At 38.9% G+C, this 26013-nt stretch overlaps 2 protein-coding genes across 3 annotated transcripts in view; both read right to left on the bottom strand.

The window, feature by feature from the left end:
* LOC145441181 (WD repeat-containing protein 76-like) overlaps window positions 1–26013 on the bottom strand; it is a 54668-nt gene that overhangs the window by 11593 nt on the left and 17062 nt on the right. Inside the window, exons 4-13 of one of the 2 annotated variants that reach the window (XM_080318991.1) lie at window positions 14647–14791; window positions 12033–12101; window positions 11189–11332; window positions 9199–9267; window positions 6681–6736; window positions 6501–6627; window positions 5322–5390; window positions 3805–3860; window positions 3607–3751; window positions 708–776 (exon numbers count right to left, since the gene is read on the bottom strand). In XM_080318991.1, coding sequence (XP_080175117.1) covers window positions 708–776; window positions 3607–3751; window positions 3805–3860; window positions 5322–5390; window positions 6501–6627; window positions 6681–6736; window positions 9199–9267; window positions 11189–11332; window positions 12033–12101; window positions 14647–14791 — 949 coding nt within the window. Of the gene's footprint in view, window positions 1–707; window positions 777–3606; window positions 3752–3804; window positions 3861–5321; window positions 5391–6500; window positions 6628–6680; window positions 6737–9198; window positions 9268–11188; window positions 11333–12032; window positions 12102–14646; window positions 14792–15768; window positions 15899–16191; window positions 17426–26013 lie in introns of those variants that run through there. The other variant, XM_080318992.1, reaches the window with a different exon arrangement.
* LOC145441183 (WD repeat-containing protein 76-like) overlaps window positions 19969–26013 on the bottom strand; it is a 40062-nt gene continuing 34017 nt past the window's right edge. The window contains exon 14 of the transcript XR_013915765.1: window positions 19969–20368. The gene's annotated coding sequence lies outside the window, so the exon portion shown is untranslated. The remainder of the gene's footprint in view (window positions 20369–26013) is intronic.

The raw sequence follows: 26013 nt of genomic DNA, 5'->3' as shown, positions 1-26013 counted from the left end.
TGTTTCACACGTCAGGTCCGGCATATTTGATAGAGCGATGATCTTTTCGGTCTATCATATGATATTTCGACGACGTGGACGCACGTGTGTTGTACTCGTGCGCTTTAGATTGTGAGGTAAAGAAGTCATTGAAATATTCGGGGCAATGACCGCAGTGGAACTGATACATAAACTTGGCGATTTCTAGTTTCCGCATATCTTATATGTTTAGGACACCGAATCTCTTCAGCAGCGACTTGTTGGATCGACAACCACTCCCTTTTGGGGCCCTAGCTATGATACGGAGTACGTTATGTTGAAGATTTTGCAGTGGCTCGAGTGCAGTTTTACTGGCAGCACCCAAACAGATGATGCCATATTGTAACTTCGACAGTAGACAGGAACTGTAGCTGTATGTCAATTACAACGAATGATACAACTGTGTGAATAATGCGAGTCGTGCCGCACCTGCGATAATGCAATTCATCATAAACAGCTTAGAATATATAATAACTGGTATCAATCAAATGCTAAAATGCTATTGTTGCACTGAGTCCGAAAATTAAACAATGTCAGAGCACCAGAACCCCCTCAAATTCACAAAAGAAGAAAGTGAATGAGCATCAAGATTTGTAACTAATATACTTAGCGATATTGCCCAATATTGTACAACACAGAAGACACAGATCGCTCGCTAGCTTACAACAGACAGGATTTTACCAACGTACCCTGATAGTATCTTACACGCCTCGCCGGTCTTAAAACTATCGATGATCTTTCAGGCTTTTCCTTCTTTCCTGAGGTAAAATAATTATATATTATAATAGGAAGTGACATAAAGAGACATAATTTTAGTTGAGAATGCGGTACTGAGGACAAAAACCGTGTAAAATTGGACGACAAAATCCTCCACTCCAGCTGGTAAACATATTCATTTTGAAAGATTCCTAGCTTTACAAATTCGTTTCAAAAAGCCTAGCGCTGTATTTTCATAGAGATGTTGCTTGCAATAACTTGAAAAGTTGATATATATTTATGATAAATGGAGCATGGCTTACTGAATTGGATACTTGAAACCACATTTAATTATGTCTCACTCTGTCACGCACTGCATGTTTATAACAGCAAACACCAGTTTCACCGTGACTCCCTGTTAACCTTGACATCATCATTTTCAACTCATTGATATCATGTCATGACTTGTGTGCGATGTTGTCTACATCATCAGATGGAGTCAGACATGGTCAGTAACGAAGTACTTCTACTTTTTCGAAGTACTCAAGTAGTTTTCCGCTACTTAAATCTTATTTCCGCTACTTCTACTTCCTCTTCATAAAATTTTGTTATCTACTTACTTACTTCTCGCTATTTTCAGTTTGTCAAGTAGAAGTAGTGTAATCCTCCACTCAGAAAGATAGCCTGCCGAATTTTGGGGCTGTTTTCGCGGAGTACCAACATATAATTTTCATAAAAGTTAAGTATAGACCAGATTTTCGTCGCGTTTCGCGCGCGGTACATATGTGGAGGGACACATTTGTTTTCACGAAAGTATCGGTGATTATATTTTAGGTAGCGGGTTGTGTGGTTCCGTTCACGCCGCATTGTCGCCCATATGAAATATTTCATCATAGTAAGTATGGCACACACATTAGAGACTACCATTTCGCAATGTAGCAATTACCTATCATATCATAATCTGGACATGAGACATAAAATGTATTTTCCGCTTTTTGGAAGTAGTATTGGTATTTCTCTTTCAATTCCAAGTATCATACTTTAAGTTCTAATTGGCTTCAGTTCTTTTTTTCTGAAGATGCATGATGAGGTATAAAAGCAAGTGTAGTAATGCCTCCATTTTCCGAAAATATAGCTACACTATATGACATTTTCAAGATACCATCTATTTTTATTATTGTATACTAATCGCCCAAAGTGTTAACACCGTATCAGATACAACTTCTCCGTATTGCTCATCGACTCAACTACGGGCCTTATAATATGCGGGAGGGCGCCATGCCTATATATGTTCTAAGACGGGGTGTTCGAGTAAATAAAGGATCAGTACCGCATTTCCATAACATCACTATCAATTGCATCACATGCTGCGGACAAATGGTTATGTTGTCAAAAATTGATACCTCCTGGGATGCATAAATATGAATCAAGCTTCAATCAAACATACACCTTCCGTATTGCTCAATTTGCAGCTTTTGACAGTCCATGCGAACGAATTACGACCGTTTTCACAACTACTCACGTACATGAGTAGATTTGAAGTCAGTCATTTCTACTTCTACTTCAAGTGGTTTTAGGTTGTTTTCAAAACAAGTACTTCTACTCGTACTTGAGTAGATTTTCGCGTTGCTACTTCTACTTCTATTTGAGTAGCTTTATTGACTACTTTGACCACCTCTGGATGGAATGGGTTCATTCTCAGAGGTTGGAGCCGTGAGGATTTCATAACACAAAAGCAATTCGCGGACTTATGTTGAAACAGAAATATGAACAGACATATTACTTTCTATTGAACTATTTCTAACTTGTAGAAGTAATAAGATTAGATGTATAAGGTTCGGTTAGATCTATTTTAGGTTACGTGAAGTTAAATCGGGCCTTTGAAGGAAGTCGTTGTGGTGATGTGGCCCTAGGTGGGAATGAGTTTGAGATCGCTGTTCTATATGAAAAAAACAATTATTTTGAAAAAGCACTGATTCATTGAATGTTAAATCAGAATAATTGTTCAAATAGGTAAAGGACGTAGTTTATTTTTGTCCTTGATGTTTTTATGCGGCATATACAAATATAACGTCTTATGATATACGTACAAACAATCTGTGCATATGCATACCATGAGTGGATGATGTGCATATGCCGCTGGACAAGGAAGGTGCAGATATAGCATTGTAAGTCTTTTCAAGTCTTGCACCCCCCTCCATGGTATCCCAGCAATGCATGAGCGCCAAGTGGGGAAGTCATGGATACCAGTGGCAGTGTTATTAATGGGGCTGGGCAAATCGAGTACCTGAGTGATTCGATTCTGAATCACGTAATATGCTTCGAGTCGAGTCGAGTAATTGAGTATCACGCATTATGACGTCATAACAGAATGCAATACGTCAAAGTTGAAATATGTACGGTTCATGCCCCCACAAAGAATATAATGCCTGTTATCCATCTCATAAATGATACTTTGGTAATTTTTCGACCATACCGATTTCATTCCACTTGGTGACAATTTTGTGGGATAATCATGACTTCGGAAATCTGCTACGGCCAGTAACCTTCGTAGATTTGTGCTATATGTTCCGTACACTGCGATATCGCCAAACAAGGTTTCAAGGCTTCAACAGTGAAAATTAGTATCGAAACTATAATTCTCGATGATAAATTAACCTTCTGTGGTGAGAAGGGTATAAATCCAGTACTCGAAAAAATGGTATTTTACTACTCGACTCGAATCATTAAAATTATTACTCGATTCAGATTCGAATACTCGAATCATTATGCCCAGCCCTAGTTATTAATCAGGTCTTTGATCTGACTCGTCCGGGGATTGACTCACGACCTACCGACCATACGCATCACCATTAGGCTATATTGTTCAAATAGATTATAAAAAAATATTACGAAATTGCTTCGGCTTTGGTTTCGAATTTTTTCCCTTGCCAACTGACTCTTGCACCTCCCCGGCCAACGTTGCAATCTTCAATTTTAGTAACAAGTTTCTTCTCTTCATATCAACTTCCATTCTTTCTTTCATGTATTTTGCTCTCTTAAAATGTGGAAGAATGAGAAGACATGGATAAGACGCAAGAAACACCGTACCATTGCTTCACTGTCCGAATCAGAATCTTCTAGATCGGAATCAGTCTCATTCATTTCTGAACAAATGAAGGCACAAAAGATTAGGTACACTCATCTTCTAACCTTAGGTCGAAAATCCAGTCACTGATTTGCCTAAATATGACCAGCGTTGAAAAATAAGACTCTGGTACTTAAAGCCTGAAAATTACATCAAGTCGCGGAATGGTGTTGACAGTTTTTAAAGCTGTATTGGCTGAGATATTAGGCATTTTTCTTGTTGATAGCCTGCGTCAGCTTCCAGAATGCACCTGTGTTACAGGTATATACCCTGGACAGGCCTTATGGACTTATGCACAACAGAAATACATATTCTCGTGTATCAATTGGTCATTCTAAAAAGATTTAAAGAGGACTATAAAGCTTTAAAAATTGTCTTTTAAAAGCTTAAATACAATACGCACTATACAATATGAGTCTCATTTCTTTTGACCTGGGATTTTCCGCGGAGTCAACAAGGTGGGTATACCTAGTATCCCTATCAAACGACAAGCTTAAATCTGGTATCTTTGAGAGATTTTAGATGCGAATACGGATGAAAGATTCCAATTTCATATCAGGAAGGAGTTCACTGCATGGAATTTCTGCTAAGATGTATTAAATAAAACTTTCAGATGATCACAAAACACCCAACTACACACAGCTGGTCCGAAAATTCGTATCTGCATATGGAAAACTTGGAACTAACATGAGCATAAAAGTTAACTTCCTATTGAGTCATCTTGATATATTTGCTGATCATGTTGTTGATTAGCAAGGGGAGAGGTTCCACCAGGACATCAAAACAACAAAAGAAAGATATCAGGGCAGATGAGATGAACATATTATGGCAGACCATTGCTGGAACCTTTCAAGAAACTGCACTAAATTGCTTACAGGCAAAAATCGTACAAAAGCAATTGTCTTTAAAATTAATTCATAATATTATATTCCAACTGACGTAAAACTGATTGAATTAATGCCACGTTATTTGAGTATCTAGGTAAATACTTATTTACATGACTGGAGTTTATTCATATACATGATATCCCTGAAAGTCTATAACTATGATGAATCTAATACCCCTAAATATAGTGCTGTTGCTGTATTTTGATTTAAAAGAGTCTTATGTGTGTACAAATAACAAGTAGATTGAATTTTTAAATTTTATAGTACGACTGAGCCGATTTTCTATCTAGCCATTACAGCGAAAATGGGTGATTTTGGTTAAAATATCCCCATGGGTTATTTCCAAAACATAAGCCGATTTGAAAAAACTAATGTCATTTTCGGAATCAGTGCCTTCAGAGCCCCCAATTCCAGTCTTACTTTGTCTGCCTAAAAATCTGTGTTGACCAGTGTTATATATTATATGTTATAATAGGAAGTGAATGAGCATCAAGATTTGTAACTAATATACATAGCGATATTGCCCAATATTGTAAAACACAGAAGACACGGATCGCTCGCTAGCTTGAAAAGACAGGATTTTACCAACGTGCCCGGATAGTATCTTACACCCCTCGCCGGTCTTAAAACTATCGACGATCTTTCAGGCTTTTCCTTCTTATCTGAAGTAAAATACCTATATATTATAATAGGAAGTGACATAAAGAGACATAATTTAAGTTGAGCCTGCGGTACTGATGACAAAAACCGTGTAAAAGTGGACAGCAAAATCCTCCACTCCAGCTGGTAAACATATTCATTTCGAAAGATTCCTAGCTTCACAAATTCGTTTCAAAAAGCCTAGCGCTGTATTTTTATAGAGATGTTGCTTGCAATAACTTGACAAGTTGATATATATTTATGATAAATGGAGCATGGCTTACTGAAGTGGATACTTGAAACCACATTTAATTATGTCTCACTCTGCCACGCACTGCATGTTTATAACAGCAACCACTAGTTTCACCGTGACTCCCTGTCAACCTTGACATCATCATTTTGAACTCATTGATATCATGTCATGACTTGTGTTCGATGTTGTCTCCATCTTCAGATGGAATGGGTTGATTCTCAGAGGTTGGAGCTGTAAGGATTTCATAACACAAAAGCAATCGCAGACTTATGTCGAAACAGAAAAAGGAACAGACATATTACTTTCTATTGAACTATTTCCAACTTATAGAAGTAATAAGATTATATGTTTAAGGTTCGGTTGGATCTATTTTAGGTTACGTGAATCGGGCCTTTGAAGGAAGTCATTGTGGTGATGTGGCCCTAGGAGAGAATGAGTTTGAGATCGCTGTTCTGTATGAAAAAAACCATTATTTTGAAAAAGCACTGATTCATTGAATGTTTAATCAGAATAATTGTTCAGATAGGTAAATGACGTAGTTTGTTTTCGTCCTTGATATTTTTTGTGACATATACAAATACAACGTCTCATGATATACATATAAACAATCCGTGCATATGCATACCATGAGTAGATGATGTGCATATGCCGCTGGACAGTGGACAAGGAAGGTACAGACATAACCTTGTAAGGCTTTTTAAGTCTTGCACCGCCCTCCATGGTATCCCAGTAATGCAAGTGGGGAAGTCATGGCCATACCAGTGGCAGTGTTATTAATCAGGTCTTTGATCTGACTCGGCCGGGGATCGACCCACGACCTACCGACCGGACGCATCACCATTAGGCAATATTGTTCAAAAAGATTATAAAAAAAGATTACGAAATTGCTTCGGCTTTGGTTTCGAATTATTTCTCATGCCAACTGACTCTTGCACCTCCCCAGTCAACGTTGCGATGTTTCTTCGCTTCATATCAATTTCCATTCTTTCTTTCATGTACTTTGCTCTCTTAAAATATGGAAGAATGAGAAGACATGAAGAAGACGCTAGAAACACCGTACCATTGCTTCACTGTCCGAATCAGAATCTTCTAGATCGGAATCATTCTCATTCATCTCTGAACAAATCAAGGCACAAAAAATTAGGTACACTCATCTTCTAACCTTAGGTCGAAAATCAAGTCGCGGAATGGTGTTGACAGTTTTTAAAGCTGTATTGGATGAGACATTAGGCATTTGCATTGTTGATAGCCTGCGTCGGCTTCCAGAATTCACCTGTGTCCCAGGTATATACCCTGGATAGGCCAATTTTAGAACCCTAAAAATTGGACTTCTGCACAACATATTCTCCTCTATCAATCGGTCATTCTAAAAAGATCAAAGAGGATTATAAAGTTATAAATATTGTCTTTTAAAAGCATAAATACATTACGTACTATACAATATGAGTCTCATTTCTTTCGACCTGTAAATGGATAGTTTTCCGCGGAGTCAACAAAGTGGGTATACCTGGTATCCCTATCAAACGAGAAGCTTAAATCTGGTATCTTTGAGAGTTTTCAGATTCCAATTTCATATTAGGAAGGAGTTCACTGCATGAAATTTCTCATAAGATGTATTAAATAAAACTTTTAGATCAGTGGTTCCCAACGTGGGCGATATCGCCCCCCAGGGGGCGATTTGGCGGTCTAGGGGGGCGAAAATGACGAAGGGGGCGATAGGGGGGCGAAAATGGACGAAGGGGGCGATAGGGGGCGAAAACATTGAAGGGGGCGATAGGGGGGCGATGGCGCGTTAAAACGACTTTATTTGAGTCGGGACCGTAACTACCGCACCACAAACCCCCGGTGGGGGGCCCGAAACCGTAGGAAGCCCAAAATTATTTCGTGAATTAACATGAATGATAGAGTAATTTTTTAAAAATTCATGCGAGTTTTTCAAAAATTTTTCGCGCTGCGCGCAATTTCAGCTTTTCATGCATCTTCATGTTGAGGTCCCCGTCACCCAACAAAAATACGCATGATTTATGGAAATTGGAGACTTCGGCGTCGGCAATTACGGCGCCACGACGCACCAAGACATATGTAGTTAGAGGGCATGTAACATGCGACTCCGAGGTGCCGGAACGATCAGCAGCGAGAATACCTTGGCCGAAAAGGAATGCCCTTGTGCTGACCGAAAACGTCGATATATATAAATATATGTTTAAGTTTCTATAGGCGCCTCAATGGCTGGCGTCGAATGTTCCTGTCCTGGCGATTTTTTGACGATTTCCATATCTTCTGACATCACGAAATAGGTCACGAAATAGCATCATGTAAAGGAGTCAATATAACAACGATTCCGCCCGAAGATGTTTAATTATTATTTAGGGGTCATGCCTTTTCCAACATACCAGATCGGCCATATTGACCGATTCAAACATGAGTTATATAAATTTGTCGCGCTTCGCGCGTTTAGGCGAAATATGGTTACTCACCAAACAGTACGTCAAATAGGGTATAGCTGATATGTAGCGACAAAAAGCCCACTGACTGAGGGGGGTCTGGGGTTCGGGGTTATCACCCTATATGGCCAAAGACCAACATTTTTTCGGGGGGGGGGGGGCTGGCGAAGTGCTGTTTTTCGGTTCCCAATACTTGGGGGGCGATGATCGGTGTGGAGCTTCAAAAGGGGGCGATGAGCCGAAAAAGGTTGGGAACCACTGTTTTAGATGATCACAAAGCACCCAACTACAAACAGTTGGTCCGAAAATCCCTATCTGCATATGGAAAACTTAGAACTAACATGAGCATAAAACTTAACTTCCTGTTCAGTCATCCTGACATATTTGCTGATCATCTTGTTGATTAGCAAGGGGAGAGGTTCCACCAAGACATCAAAACAACAAAAGAAAGATATCAGGGCAGATGAGATGAACATATTATGGCAGACCATTGCTGGAACCTTTCAAGAAACTGCACTAAATTGCTTACAGGCGAAAATCGTACAAAAACAATTATGCTTTAAAATTGATTCATAATATTATATTCCAACTGACGTAAAACTGATTGAATTAATGCCACTTTATTTGAGTATCCAGGTAAGTACTTATTTATATGACTGGAGTTTATTTATGTACATGATATCCCCAAAAGTCTATAACTATGATGAATTTAATACCCCTAAATACAATGCTGTTGCTGTATTTTGATTTAAAAGAGTTTTCTGTGTGTACAAATAACAAGTAGATTGAATTTCCAAATTTTATAGTACGACTGAGCCGATTTTCTATCTAGCCATTACAGCGAAAATGGTTAATTTTGCTTAAATAGCTACATGGGTTATCTCCAAAACAAGAGCCAATTTGAAAAAAACTAAGGTCATTTTTGGAATCAGTGCCCCCAACCCCCAAAACCACTCTAACTTTGTCTGCCTGAAAATCTGTGTTGACCAGTGGTATATATTATATGTTATAATAGGAAGTAAACGAGCATAGAGATTTGTAACTAACATATATAGCGATATTGCCCAATATTGTATAACACAGAAGACACGGGTCGCTCGCTAGCTTGCAACAGACATGATTTTACCAACGTACCCTGATAGTATCTTACACCCCTCGCCGGTCTTAAAACCATCGACGATCTTTCAGGCTTCTCCTTCTTACCTGAAGTAAATTAAGTATATATTATAATAGGAAGTGACATAAAGTGACATAATATAAGTTGAGCCTGCGGTACTGAGGATAAAAACCGTGCAAAAGTGGACAACAGAATCCTCCACTCCAGCTGGTAAACGTATCCATTTCGAAAGATTCCTAGCTTTACAAATTTGTTCCTAAAAGCCTAGCGCTATATTTTCATAGAGATGTAGCTTGCAATAACTTGAAAAGTTGATATATATTTATGATAAATGGAGCATGGCTTACTGAAGTGGATACTTGAAACCACATTTAATTATGTCTCACTATGTCACGCACTGCATGTTTATAACAGCAAACACTAGTTTCACCGTGACTCCCTGTCAACCTTGACATCATCATTTTGAACTCATTGATATCATGACTTGTGTTTGATGTTGTTTCAATCATGAGATGGAATGGATTGATTCTCAGAGGTTGGAGCTGTGATGATTTCATAACACAAAAGCAATTCGCGGACTTATGTCGAAACAGAAATATGAACAGACATATTACTTTCTATTGAACTATTTCTAACTCGTAGAAGTAATAAGATTAGATGTGTAAGGTTTGGTTAGATCTAGTTTAGGTCACGTGAAGTTAAATCGGGCCTTTGAAGGAAGTCATTGTAGTGATGTTGCCCTAGGTGAGAATGAGTTTGAGATCGCTGCTCTATATGAAAAAAACAATTATTTTGAAAAAGTACTGATTCATTGAATGTTAAATCAGAATAATTGTTCAATAAGGTAAAGGACGTACCGTAATTTTCCGAATATAGTGCGCCCCTATGTATAATACGCACCCTTAAAATGGCGTGTAAATTCTGGGAAAAAGTCTGTACCCATATATAGTACACACCCTGCATTCGCAGTACATGAATAGTTGTGTTTTAGTACACGATGTTGTTCTGTTTTGCGATGTCACTGCCGCACAATCATGACATAACCATTGCTAATCATAATACAATTAACGGCATTGTCTCTAAACAAGAGTAGATAGTAGCCAAAGCCTGCGAGGCCGGCGGTGCGATAGTTCAGGTTAGCGACACACGACATGTTGCGCACGAGGCCTATTACAATTACAGATTGTTCGGGCCAACGGTTATGTCGGGCGCACCAGTCCTGTTGGAGATGCGACTGATTACACAAGCGATTATATCTTGGGCACATGGACTTCTGTGTATTCGATTGTTAAGGCCCGTTGTTGACGCGATGAATCAGCAAGGATTGCCGCGGACGCTTGTAGCAATCAGCGACCTAATTTCGCTCGCCTACAAACGGCTAACTAACTCGGCAGGCGCTGTGCAGACGACTCTCGTTAATTCGCAACACGCTTTTCGTTAATTGGCAACACGCTTCTCTATTTGGCAGCGCGTTACACTCTATAATACGAATTACGGGACACGATGGCTAGAGGTGATACGTGATTGGAAACAAACATGACGAAAGGTGTTATTATAAGTTTTTGATCTAGGGAAATTTTTTTCAAGGCTTGCTGTACCCATGTATAATACGCACCCCCCTATTTTAAGGCAAAAAATCGGTATAATTTTGCGCATTATACATGGAAAATTACGGTAGTTTATTTTTGTCCTTGATGTTATTTGCGCCATATACAAATACGTCTCATGATATACATACAATCAATCTGTTCATATGCATACCATGAGTGGATGATGTGCATATGCCGCTGACAAGGAAGGTGCAGATATAGCCTTGTAAGGCTTTTTATTCGTCACGCCTCTCCATGATATCCCAGTAATGCAAGAGCGCCAAGTAGGGAAGTCATGGATACCAGTGTTATTAATCAGGTCTTTGATCTAACTCGGCCGGGGATCGACCTACAACCTACGGACCAGACACTTCACCATTAGGCTATATTGTTCGAATAGATTATAAAAAAATATTACGAGATTGCTTCAGCGTTGGTTTCGAATTTTTTTCCTTTCCAACTGACTCTGGCACCTCCCTGGTCAACGTTGCGATGTTCAATTTCAGTAACAAGTTTCTTCTCTTCATATCAATTTCCATTCTTTCTTTCATGTATTTTGCATCTAAATTAATTTTTCATCTATGCTAAATTCAGATATCACAATGCATCAATTATGGATACAAATAACAAACAAGCGTAATACCGAATTCAACAATATGAAAATCCATGTAAACTTTGGTACAGGCTCAGATATTATTTAGGTTGATGGAAGAATCAAGACTTCATTATTACGTGCAAAAGCAATTATGATACATAAAAGACATTGCAATGGGCATTAGATGCCCTTAGGTCAGTGACGTGCGGTCCCGGGAAGCAATTGAGCCAGTGTCTCACCTGTGGTCAGGATGTGTAACAGAAAATTGTGAAAACCCTCAATGACTATTGATATTTCACGTCGATGTTCTTAAATAACTAAATTTGAACATATTTTCACCCAACTTAACCTCTTGTCCTATTTAATAAAAATACAGTCCGGAAGGAGAGGTGAGGCATAGGCGAGTCGTGCCGCACCTGCGATAATGCAATTCATCGAAAACAGCTTAGAATATATAATAACTGGTATCAATCAGATGCTATTGTCGCACCGAGTCCAAAAATTAACTATGTCAGAGCACCAGAACCCCCTCAAATTCACAAAAGAAGAAAGTGAATGAGCATCAAGATTTGTATCTAATATATATAGCGATATTTCCCAATAGTGTATAACACAGAAGACACGGATCGCTCGCTAGCTTGCAAAAGACATGATTTTACCAACGTACCCTGATAGTATCTTACACCCCTCGCCGGTCTTAAAACTATCGACGAGCTTTCAGGCTTTTCCTTCTTACCTGAAGTAAAATAATTATATATTATAATAGGAAATGACATAAAGAGACATAATGTAAGTTGAGCCTGCAGTACCGAGGACGAAAACAGTGTAAAAGTGGACAACAAAATCCTCCACTCAAGCTGGTGAACGTATTCATATCGAAAGATTTCTAGCTTTACAAATTCGTTTCAAAAAGCCTAGAGCAGTATTTTCATAGATATGTTGCTTGCAATAACTTGAAAAGTTGATATATATAATAAACGGAGCATGGCTTACTGAAGTGGATACTTGAAACCACCTTTAGTTATGTCTCACTCTGTCACGCACTGCATGTTTATAACAGCAAACACTAGTTTCACCGTGACTCCCTGTCAACCTTGACATCATCATTTTGAACTCATTGATATCATGACTTGTGGTCGATGTTGTCTCCAACATCAGATGGAATGGGCTGATTCTCAGAGGTAGGAGCTGTGAGGATTTCATAACACAAAAGCAATTTGCAGACTTATGTTGAGACAGAAACATGAACAGACATATTACTTTCCATTATTACTTCCCATTGAACTATTTCTAACTTGTAGAAGTAATAAGAGGTTCAGTTAGATCTATTTTAGGTTATGTGATGTTAAATTGGGCCTTTGAAGGAAGTCGCCGTGGTGATGTGGCCCAAAGTGAGAATGAGTTTGAGATCGCTGTTCTGTATGAAAAAGCAATTATTTTGAAAAAGCACTAATTCATTGTATGTTAAATCAGAATATTTGTTCAAATAGGTAAAGGACGTAGTTTATTTTCGTCCTTGATGTTTTTTTTGCGGCATATAGCAATACGTATCATGATATACATACCAACAATCTGTGCATATGCATACCATGAGTGGATGATGTGCATATACCGCTAGACAAGGAAGGTGCAGATATAGCCATGTAAGGCTGTTTAACCCTTTACGACCGGCGGTCTAGTTTACTAGACTGCGACTGTTTAACACAGAAGAGTCGGTATTTAATCGAAGATAGCTGGACATGTATTGGTCATAAACTATTGCATAAACTATCGGTTTGTATGGATAGCTCTTATAAATACGCATACATCAGACCATGTATAACCAATTATTGCAATGTATATCCTGCTTGAAATGCAGATTGAACACGCAAAAACGTTTCACGCAAAATTGAATTTATAATGATGTTCGCGTGAATGACCGCCTGAAATATAAACCTTTGTATCTTCCGTTCTAGACGTCATATAACCAATTACAATTATCTTCTATGACTTGTTGTTGGTCATACTATTCTATGAAAGTCCTTATATCGAAGATTAGCATGTAGAAGATGTTTCACATTGCCGTGAAAGAAGCATAGCTTATTACGTGAAAATCATGGCTGCGTAAGATCACCCGACTCGTTGCAGTTTCAAACAGATGTACAATTGCTTAATGCAATAGCAAATTGTACGTATGGTTAGCCATTATCCTGACATATTCATCAATATCCCTATCATGAAGCTTAGTTTTGTATAAGAAAGCCAACACCAGCCCTAACACTACACAAATAAGCGTGCGAGTTAGGCTATTTTGGTACCCGAGCCTGTAATAACAACATCATATAGAGGCAGTTATATATCAGTTTTAGATGACACACGAAGTTACCGTTGGCTTCTATGAATACTGTTGATCATACATGGAACATTAGCCGTGTAGAATACAGTTCAAATTGATGTGAAATAAAGCAATAATGTATCACATGAAATGACTTCTCGAGCGTATATTGGCGCTGGGCAGTGCCGAATAAGGCAATATGTGTATATTTACGGATCCCTTTTGCAGTTGCAAGTTACATGTAACAAGGAACTGGGGTTGATAACACTTCAATAGCATGAAGATATATACGATCCAAGGGAAAATTGCCAAGGCAGTTACTATGTTATGTAGAGCTCGACGCGCGTTGCCTTCAGCGAGAATACGAGATTACGTAATCGATTACTCATCGGCGGCCGCCGCGTGATTGTGCTTATCATCCCTACCTTTCCAAGATCGTAGCGCTGGGCTATGAAGCGCTTTAGTAGCGTGTAATGTCTCATTGGAACATATAGATTCATGCGGAAGGCAATCAGGTGGTCATATACCAAAAGAAGGCCTAGGTATGACGTCAGGAGATATAGAAGAACAAAATTATATTTTATTTTCAAGAAATCAAAAACATTTTTTCGCATAACGTTATTCCCTCTGGCGTCTGAGCCGTGAAATTATCTCAGACCGCTAGGCGGCTACTTCAGGTTTACGGCAATATATTGGGCGTCGATTTAAGCCATATGGATGACATTTTGTAGTTTTTTTTTGTGGATGCAGTAAAATTTTGGTCAGTAGGCCGGCCAGTTACAAAGGGTTAATTCTTGCAACGCCCTTCATGGTATCCCAGTAATGCAAGAGCGCCAAGTGGGGAAGTCATTCCCAGTGTTATTAATCAGGTCTTTGATTCGAATCGTCCGTGGATCGACCCACGACCTACAGACCGGACGCATCACCATTAGGCTATATTGTTCAAATAGATTATAAAAAATCTTACGAAATCGCTTCGGCTTTGGTTTTGAATTTTTTCCCTTGCCAACTGACTCTTGCACCTCCCTGGTCAACGTTGCGATGTTCAATTTCAGTAACAAGTTTTTTCTCTTCATATCAATTTCCATTCTTTCTTTCATGTATTTTTCTCTCTTAAAATATGGAAGAATGAGAAGACATGAAGAAGACGCAAAAAACACCGTACCATTGCTTCACTGTCTGAATCAGAATCTTCTAGATCGGAATCAGTCTTGCTCATTTCTGAACAAATGAAGGCACAAATAATTAGGTACACTCATCTTCTAACCTTAGGTCGAAAATCCAGTCTCTGATTTGCCTAAATATGAACAGCGTTGAAAAATAAGACTCTGGTACTTAGAGCCTGAAAACTACATCAAGTCGCGACATGGTGTTGACAGTTTTTAAAGCTGTATTGAATGAGACATTAGGCATTTTTCTTTATGATAGCCTGCGTCGGCTTTCAGAATGCACCTGTGTCACAAGTATGTACCCTGGACAGGCCAATTTTCAACCCTTTGCTATACAGTAGTGGTGATACATGTTGGTGTTCAGCCGTTATAATGATTTTAGTCCTAAAAACAGAAGTAGACAATATATTTTCATAAAAGTTTATTACCAACATGTGCATGAGTCAGCTTCAGTGTTGGTTTTAGTCCAGTATTCTTATTGGTATAGGCCATTGGCGTACCATGAAATAAGTAGACTGGAATTTCAGATGTCTGTCAATTACAACGAATGATACAACTGTGTGAATAACGCAGTTGCATTATTTTCATGGATGGGGTTATAAGAACCGCTGTTCTTACACAGCCATGGTGAAGTTCTGAATCTACTATTTTTGTCGCGAAATGTTACAATCAACTGCTTTGACCTAATAAATTGACGGAATCAGTCAAAATGCAAAAACCAAGTTCGGGCATGGTTAAATCTATTCAGATTTGAATTCATTAGTTAGATGGAATTTGTGACAAGTCATCTGGAATCCTCACCCAAAATCCTGAGATTGGGATGAGGAAGATAATATTTCTTGCAACATTCCAGGAAATGTGGATTTGGCTGAGCCATGCTTTAAACTCCGAATTAAGAATGACTGATATTCGCGATTTACTTGAGAAATTGCTTGCAACTGTTTCCTTTGTCAATACTTCTTCATCAGATGCTCTCCCGGATGAAAAATTCTTTTCTCTCAAAGTGACAGAATTGTCGGCTCGAGTTCTTTTCCGCAATTTCCGAAGACTCTTCAATAAAGTTGTAAATGAGCGCAAAAGTAAGTAGTTGGCTGTTAAATTGACAGTACTCAAGCTAATCAGACTAGTCTCAATTGTACTTCATTTGATTCAAAATACACTTGGCCCCATTAACGCAAACAACATGATTTCAATTGACGTGATGTAGTGTAGTGATGCACTACTTGCGTTAGGTGCCATGTGTGGTAATGGAAGAAAAATAATCAAATGTAAACATAGGGTATCCATCAGTTTTAAGTTCGTCTTATATCAATGACAAGATATCCTTTTTTAGTATAACATACCTCTGTTCCATCACCGGTTACTTCAAAAGATGAATTCCCATTAGCTGAAGCCTTATTATCTAAACCTTCCATCGCACATTCCATAAACCTTCCACATGCACAAATTCCACCTAAATTAATTTTTCATGTACGCTAAATTTAGGAAACACAATGTATCAATTATGGATACAAATAACAAACAAGCGTAATAGCAAATTTAACACTATGAAAATCCATGTAAACTTTGGTACAGGCTCAGATATTATTTAGGTTGATGGAAGATTCAAGACTTCATTACTACGTGCAAAAGCAATTACGATACATAAATGACATTGCAATGGGCATTAGATGCCCTTAGGTAGGTGACGTGCGGTAAGGGGGAGGCAATTGAGGCAGTGCTCAACCTGCGGTCAGAATGTGTAAAAGAAAATTGTGAAAACCCTCAATGACTATTGATATTTTACGTCGATGTTCATAAACAACTAAATTTGAACATAGTTACACCCAACTTAACCAATCGTCCTATTTATTAAAAATACAGTGTGAAAGGAGAGGCTCCAGGCGAGTCGTGCCGCACCTGCGATAATGCAATTCATCGTAAACAAGTCAGAATATATAATGACTGGTATCAATCAAATGCTATTGTTGCACTGATTTCAAAAATCAACAATGTCAGAGCACCAAAACCCCTTCAATTTCACAAAAGAATGCTAAATTCGGCTTTATGACATACAATGACAGACACAATAGCCAGTTTAGGCACAAATGAATAATCTGCCTCACCCACTGTTCGCTAAGAATTGGACAATCACAGCACGGTGAAACGCGGTATGGATTTCGGAAACCGATAGTGCTGTGTGAATCATGGAGTTGCAACGGGCAATTCGCAATGCTGAGATAATACATTCCTCTACTGTACTGATGTCGAGTGCATCACCAAACATGAACCTTACCACACGTCACTGACTTAGATCAAACTCTCGCCAATTCGCAATACCCTTACAGATAGACACACGTAAATCCCTGTTCTCATGACAGATGTACGCATCGGCTACTAAATACCACCATATCTTTTGTGATCAGATTGTCCAGCCCCGGTTTTAAATGTAGGTTTCGACGTCCTGGAGCTCTTTGCACAGTCTCCACTGCCTTTTCCTGCTCTCAGTTTCAATTACATCTTTGAACGGCTTACGTTAACTCAAAAGCCTTATTCCGTTGTTCAATACTTTGGCGATGTGAAGTTGCTTCGAGTGATACTTGTCAGACATGGGGTAATCGCGATTAGTAATCGTAATCGATTACGACGATTACACCATTTTCAAGTAATCGTAATCGCAATCGATTACATTCGAAAAAATTCCGAAGTAATCGTAATCGTAATCGACTATTTCCTATATTTAATCGATTTCTCTGTGAAAGAACGATTACTTTTTATTTTTGCAAGGACTATGACATAAACTGAACAACATTCGTGAACAAGGAAGAGATATTATACCAGGCTCGTGACAGCACAAAGGTCTGATTTTCAAACGCCACAGCTCATTATTACGTCAGAAGCAGCCTAGTAGCTTTGCGCGTCATTGCGTAAGAACTATCCACACTAAATAGATATTCGATGTACATTGTACGTACATATACGTCGCACATTAGTGTCATTGTAAAAACACCCGCCGTGCTATATATCAGGTTATCAACACGTTCCACACGCCACTACCTCGCAGCAGGATAATTTATCTCCGCTCCGCCTAGTTTAAAATAGTAACTTATGGTTGATGGTTGGTTATGCTGATGCTCAGTTAAACGCAATGTGACCGTAGTTGCTTGACGAGCAGTAGGCCTATCTAGTACGTACGTCGTACGTACATCAAGATTTGAAATTTTGTACTCGTCAAATAAAACATTGCGATTTCCACAACGAAGCAGTAAAAATCAACAGCCGGTGATATATATATATATATATCAAAACCGAGCCGTTTTTGCCGTTTCTCGTAAGTACAATATCTGTATTAAGTTGAAGGCTGAATTTTATGCTCGCTTCGTCTTATTCACATATGACTCTATTTGAAACGGGCGCCAATCTTTACTCAACATTGGGACCTGCCGCCATGGCCATGGGCCTATATATCATGTTAGCATGGGCTGTAGCTGGAATTAGGACCAAAACAGCAGTTCGTCGCCCATACGGTGGTAATCGCAAGTTGAAGACTGAATTTCGTCAATAATTGCATTATATTACTATTGATTTTTAATCCTCTCTCAGATTCACCTGTAGAGTTTGTTTGTTTGGGGTAATTTTGGTGTTTGTCGACTACAACGGTCAGTTACACCAGGCCGATTTTCTTCATTTTCGATTCCGCATCTGCCGACTTGTAGCACGGTCCACTTCTAGGCTTATTGTAAGACACCGCTTACGCGGATGAGGCGGCGAGGAGGAGCCTATATAAACCTCCCACATTTAAAAAGGATTTCTGAAGTCGACCTCGTTCAGACTCGAACCTGCAACCCAATGGCGTTGCTGCCGTGGATTATACCACTGCGCTATCTTGCCACAGAATTACCTACCTATAGAGATGGGGCACGTAATTCATAATTATAACCTCTGGTATCTTGTTATAATTACTTTAGTGTATGTTGTTAATTCGTGATCTTCGGTTTCTTATATAATCAAACGATATTGTAGTGGCTCAAGCGTAACAGACTAGAAGAAAAACTTTCGTGAGACGCACAAACAAATTGTTGTCTTTATATCTGACTGCATGTCTAGCAACTCAAGTTGTAAATTAACAGGGTCAGTGGCCACAATAATTACAATAGGACTTGAAAACATTTTCATCACGGCGAAAAAAGCATTCATTCCGTCAATGCAGCCGTTGAACTTAACAATCAAGTCAAATGATCCATTGGTTTGATGGTCAGATAGCTTTGTAAAACGTGTTGCAACACCATCTGCACTTAATTAAATCTGATGATGAGCAGACTTAAATTTGAGTGACGATCCCAACGCATTTGAGTGTGAGCATACTTTTTGACGTGAGTTGAGTAACGAAATCGGTGCTGAATAGAGAATCGCTACTAAACAGCAAAGGAATTGGTCTCCACCCTTAATTATAAACTCCAGATTCCAAGCCAAGCAAGTGTAATTTTTGAAAATCAATTTTTTGCTTGTTCTAAATTGATTTTATAATATTTTAGTTGGATTTCCCAACGTCAATGGGAGCCGCAAGTAGGCTAGCTCGGAGCCGCGGTTGGGAATCACTGATCTAGAGAGGATTTTCAAGTTAATTAAATCTCTCAAAAATACTCTATAACTTATGTTGGTTTACGAAATACTTTTTGAGTCCCCTTCGAGCTCGCTCACCACCATATTGGGAAATTTGGGGTGCGTTAATTATGGCCTGGCAAGAATGCAAATCATTGGTCGCGATAAATTGACCCCTATAAAAATGGGCAATGGGTACATTATGACGTAACAAGCAAATGACGCATCTCTTTTAAAGGGAGTTTGTTATCTCATTAGGCCCCTTCAGCGCAATCCATATATTGTCTTCCAACATAGCTTCTAAGATGCAAAATAAATGTAATCGTGAGTAATCGTGATTACTTTTCCAATGTAATCGTAATCGTAATCGACTACTTCCTGATGTTGCTGTAATCGTAATCGTAATCGTAATCGCGTCATTCATAAGTAATCGTAATCGCAATCGATTACAATCATAAAGTAATCACCCCATGTCTGATACTTGTATGATAGGTATGCAAAATGTTGTTATTGCTATCGCTTTAGAAGTAAAAACGTCGTTTTACAGCTCACTGAACACATGACGGTTTTACCCGATACCGGTATATTTCATTTTCCAAAATAAAATGGAAGTATGAAACAAAAGCTGTGAGTAACGAGCACATTGTAGGACCAACATTCAATCATATTAATAACCTCACGTTGATCGGCACTATTAAGTGAAAAGGCAATTGCATGAAAATTTGAAAGTATCAGCACTGGGACAATAAATAATGGAATACAGTTGAGCAGAGTGGCACTTAAAAGTATCAGTTATTGAGTGATCACTGTCACATGTTTAGGGTTGGCAATGCTGTTGCCCAGACAAATAATTGATGATGGTTATACTTGGAACTGAGACTCAAGATCACGGTCTCGGAATGTACACAGACAACGATGTGTCATCCGGTGGCACTGCTCCTGCAGAAGACATCAGAAGAACAAAAAAACAACATAATTTGCAGAACAATGGGAAAATGCGGTGTGTATGAGCTGTGTGGGCCACTATTTGTCGTGAGAATGACTGGAAGCTGTAAATTTCGGTCAATCATTTGCTGGAGAACATCAATACTCTTCCGCCGGCGTTGCCGGCAAACAAATAATTTGACTTGTGGAAACAGTTTACCGACGAAACTGTCGTAAAGATATCCCAGTCTTGCACCAAGTGGAATGCTTTCGCATGAGAATCGTAGATGTCAATCTAAAGGGAATCGGAATTGTTCAGGAACAGTATCTAAGATACTAAATGATCAGTAGTATTTTACAGTATGAGTTGAAATAATGCATTAGAATAACTACTTACTCCACAAACTTCTGAGTTTGTGAAGAAAGTTTTTGAATGCATTTATTTTATCAGTGCCATTGTCATGACACTCTTGGTTGTGTTGCAAACTTGCCATAACAGAATACCGTGTCGAAAATTTCACTATTTGTAGGGTTATTAGTAGGGCAAGTTTTTGTTGCACTAACATCGCGAGAAAGTTGCATTTAATTTTAGCAAAAGTTGCACTTAAAAAGTTGCATTTATAATTTTTGTTGAATTATGAGGGTATGAGATACTCGAAAGGTTCCGTTGTGTAAACTAATTCCAGCAGAGCTGTCAAATCTGTTACTTTATTGCCATTTAAAGCACGGTCTAGCGAAACCGCCAAAAATTACATTTTTTTCGGGCATATAGCTAGAAAATTACGCAATGCGGGAATAAAAAGTTTAAAAGCATAGCGATAACCCCAACCCCCTCAGACAAGTCAAATAACACACCCCAAACCCCCTACATCTGCAAACTTGACCCAAGGCATTACAGAAAACTCACTCTCAGTGACTTTAACGCAGACAATAGCCTGAAAAAGTTGAAGGTGACCCAGTGAAAATGTAATTTTCGGAAGTCTCGTCTGGGCGCTCGTGAAATGGGAAACAATTTCAAATTCAAACGACAGAATTAATAAAGCGATCTATTTACATATCGTTTGGGCACGGTCGTGCTTGGCAGGGGTAGTGGAACTTCTTGCTTGCAAGCCATTGGGTCATAGATAACAGCGAGATGCAGCTAACCCATCATATAGCTCTATATTTTGCATATCAAAGAGAATAGAACCATCCTACAAATAGTTTATAGCATGTTTTTAAATCACTCCTTTACATTTTAATGTGATATATGATAGAAGTTAGAGTAAAAATTGGCATGAAAAACAGGGAAAATTGCACTATAAAATCCCTCCAAACACCCTAAAACATCATAGTACATCGATTCTGAGTATCCAGGAAGCTGTCGGAAGCTGTAAAAAACTTGCCCTTTAGCTATTTTATGTTGGTCACTGAGATGCGTCTTGCAATCTCGCAAGCAGCCACTAGCCATTATTGGTAAACTGATAAAATGATGCGATCCCGAAACCAAATCTACTTTATTTATGTTCTACTTCCATTTGAAGTAGTCTTGGCATCTCTTGGGAATGCCACTTCTACTTGTAATTGACTGGAAGTTTACAGTATTACTTCTACTGGAGTAGCAACGCTAACTACTTCGTCCACGTCTGGTATACTCCGGAGGGCTGCAACATATTTGCTACTTCCAAACGTCAACACAGCACATTTTAAACTACTAGTAATGTAAGATTCGGGTCAGAGCATGCATGCTCCAAGCGATATTGACAAATCAATCCATAGATACCTGTCTTGGCCTTTGCAGACTGCCGACAACAAACAGATCTTCACATTCAGGATGCCACGTTGCCCGAAACGGGGTCAGCCAGCGTCCCGTTTGGTTGTTATGGCTACAGCTTGCTCGCAACTTCACGTCTTGTTTTGTAATGTTGACGGAGTCAAATAACCTAACGCAAGATAACATCAGAACACAGAATACTATGAACCGTCCCAATGTAGTAATACCTGAGCTTGTCATCCAGACAAGTGGTAAGTATAGTGTTGCCGGTCATAGGAGAGAAATATGCGGAATTAATGGACTTGCTGTGCCCGCTTATTGCGAAGACCTCCTTGAGTTTTCCTTTCTGCGACATGCGACGAGTGTCATACAGCATAACGGACCTGAACGTTGAGGAACTGTGTCATGGGGTAGTGATATCGAAAAGCAATCATGAAAAATACCCGTCTCGGTGTGAAGACAAGATGTATTGTTCTTTCGTCGGGTGACAGCTGACACATTTTGTAAATGCAGTCCTTGCATCGAGGGTTTCCACATCTTTTCTCCTGTCAAGACATATTGTGTGTTTGGGAAGAAAAAGATGAAGTTGGGGGTTGCATACTTTACTTGCAGTACATGTTTATGAACGATACTATTGCAAAATGATAAATGACACCACACATAGGCGCAATTTTTGAAAATAAATTCAGCTACAGTGTTATTGAGGCTATTTTTCCCAGTCAGGTTGACAATTTCACTAATAAAGGTGAGCCCAGAACCCCGTCATTTTCCCGATTGCTATTATAGACTGTACTCGTAAAAAATTCATTCAGTATGGCGAATTTCGAATGATATGAATTACTTTGTTTAGTTGATGCATCAAACAAGATAATTACTTTTTCAAATCATAATCTCAGAAAAGAAGCTGCTTCGTGATACTTACATTTCTGTAGATTAATACAAGGTGGTAAATGTACAATTTTAGAATGCAGTCCAAGTGTAAACACTAAACATATCTACATGGAAATAGAACGGGGCAAAGGAGCAATGCACCTTTTTATGTCACCTGTTGTTTTATATAACCTTCTTTCACTTTTCCTCCAGTGTGTATGCCTACTTTTTTATATTGCCTAGGCCAGGTGGGTGTTTGATTTCGAAGACTACTCCAAGTCTTTTCGACACCTTGCTATCTTTCATTGTATCGCAAGTCTTGTGGTGCATTGAAATGATGAAAATTTTAGCAATAAATTGAATTGAATTGTTTGGAAAATAAAGAGGACCCTTTAGAATAGGATTTGCCACGCAGCTCTCATTGCGATCGTGAGGTAACCATGTAGGATGTTTCGCAAAACACAAATCATGATTTGGTGTCAGCAATAGAATATATATTCAACCGGACGGCTATCATTCGCACAAAAATTTAAACCCATTGGTCCCATCGAAAGAGAAAGGTTTGTACCGGTACTTGGTAGGTTTGTACTTGGGTTGTCTTGTGTCATAAACAGCTATCCCTCGATATCCACAGGTAGCGACAATGGTGTAGCCAGGGTTTATGAAGTCAAACCCGCACATTTTATCATCCTGATCAATGGCGACCTGAGTGAGAAGAAATCAAGATATAGATTATACAGCCATTTGAATAATGTGTGCAAAGGTTACCAACTTTTCAGCTGACTTACTCATTCAACACGACAAATCTCTCACAATAAATTCGGGAAGCATACATGGGGTGATTGCTGTATCGATACAATCGATTATTATTAAATGGAAAGTAATCTTGATTATTACGGTAATGACTACATTTGTATTTCTTCATGGAACCGGAGCGTCAAAATAGGCATACACAGTATTTGGTATCAGATAAGAATGAGCCATACATCCTTGGAGATCAATTAGTCTGATCACACCCGTATCAAACAGGTACATTGGCTCTGCACAATATGGCTGTAACAAATGCAACAAATTAACAGAATTTGAAACAGAAGTCTGTTGGTTTACAGGTAATTTCATTTTTATGTCATAAATGACGATTCAATGCGCTATCTTGGATACATAGATAAGTGGAGCAGGGCTAGTAGCTGAAGACATCTTGGCCGATAGTCCAAAATTTAGAACATGTGTGAAATGATAAGAACGTATATCCTCTGAAGATAATTATAAAGCGGTGAAGCAGTAGAAAAATAGCGCTGTTTCAGAATAAATATGCTTACTGACTGTAGGTCATATTAGAGATGGCCACTATGACACTATGATGTACAGTGGATAGGCAAAGCATTGCTAGTTTGGACTAAAGCAGGCGCGGGCAACTTCTCCGGTCGGCAGGCCTGATATGGGAAAATGAAGCATTTGAATGGCCGGATTACAGAATCGATACAGTAATCACACAATTATCCACCTATGCAAGAAAGAAATCGTATCTAATGTAAACTTCAAGTTTAAGCATATAGACAAAAACAGTGTTTACTTAATGTACCTAAATAGCTGTTGAAGTCAATCGGACATCTTTGGTCGATCAAAGTTGTCATTAAATTCTTAGAAGTCTGGCTGCATGATGTATGTAGACACTCTTAGTAAAGACTTTACGTGAATATCAATTATATTGGGACACAGCCTAGTCTCGTTCATATTCATGCTCAAAAATGTTTGCTCGCTAATGTATGTAGACTCGAACATTTCAAGTGGTTTCATGATCATATTTCTCAGGTTGGTAAACTTGGATTCATTCTGTGACGCATAGAATTTGTAAATACTTCCAGATTAGAATTTCACTTTCAGAGCAGAAACTCTCTGTGGGCCGTATGTTGCCCGCCCCTGGACCAAAGAGTGTCGAAAATACGACAACCCTATACCATTGGCTACGACGTGATCAATGAGCAGAACTAATACTGGTGATGAAATGATAATGAACAGTCAATAACTCAATACGCCAGACGATATGCAATGTATTCAACTATGGCAGTGTCCTCAATTGCTGATCCGCAGACCGTTGCCGGTCCGCCAAATATATTAGACAAGTTATATGTCAACGCTACGGAGGCCTCCGCTAAATTTCAGCAGTACAATCAAGTGAAATTTTGGCAGTATGATGAAGGCTCAATCAAACAGCAAAGTCGCATTTCTTTCAAATGAAACCGAATAATCACAATAAGTTGGTGGTCTTTGACAGGAATTCGCTTTACAGAATGGTCAATAGAGCCACGGAAAACTGTTTAATATCAAACAAGCCGCATTAAACGAAAGTTTCCACTATTTTATTTGAGTTGCATACATTTATCCTAGTTATATTTTCGATTAATTTTGATTTTTGAAGGTTCGATGGCCCGCAAGAGTTGTTTACAGTTTTACCTGTCCGCAAGATCAAAAAGGTTGAGAACCACGTGAAAATGCTATAGTTGTCGTAATCGGTTACAACTACAAAGAACGATTACCCCAAGACCGTTCGGAAAGTTAAGAAGGTCTCTACCTTTTCAAAGACCGATTTCTTAAAATCCAAGCATCTCAGTTCGCCAGAGTAGGTGGAGTAGTAGAGTCGGTTGCTGTTGACCGGTGAAAATTTCAAACTGCTGATCAAATCGTCACTCGCTCGAAACATGTACGTTCCGTTGTTGGAATCCTCCAGGCCCTGGAAAATGCAACGACTGACCGGTAAAATCGGCGCCTGGACTGACTTCTAGACTAAAACCCCTCTAGAAATCAGTCGCCCAACAGTAGCGACTTAAAAACTTGTGCCCGAAGATGACAAGTCAAGGCAATCTATCTCAGTACTTCGTTCATAGATTTGCGTCCACACATCAATATAACAGATAATTACAAGAACAGAACAACCATACCTCAACTGTTCGATCAAAAGGGACAATGACAGTGATAAATTACAGTGAGAAAGATACAATGGCAAGTTAATTGTAATTGAAAATGGTTGTAATTAAAC

The sequence above is a fragment of the Botryllus schlosseri genome, chromosome 6 (genome assembly GCF_051294905.1).
Source record: "Botryllus schlosseri isolate E-star chromosome 6, Bs_hap1, whole genome shotgun sequence".
NCBI lineage: Eukaryota > Metazoa > Chordata > Ascidiacea > Stolidobranchia > Styelidae > Botryllus > Botryllus schlosseri.
This window is presented reverse-complemented; position numbering and strand designations above follow the sequence as displayed.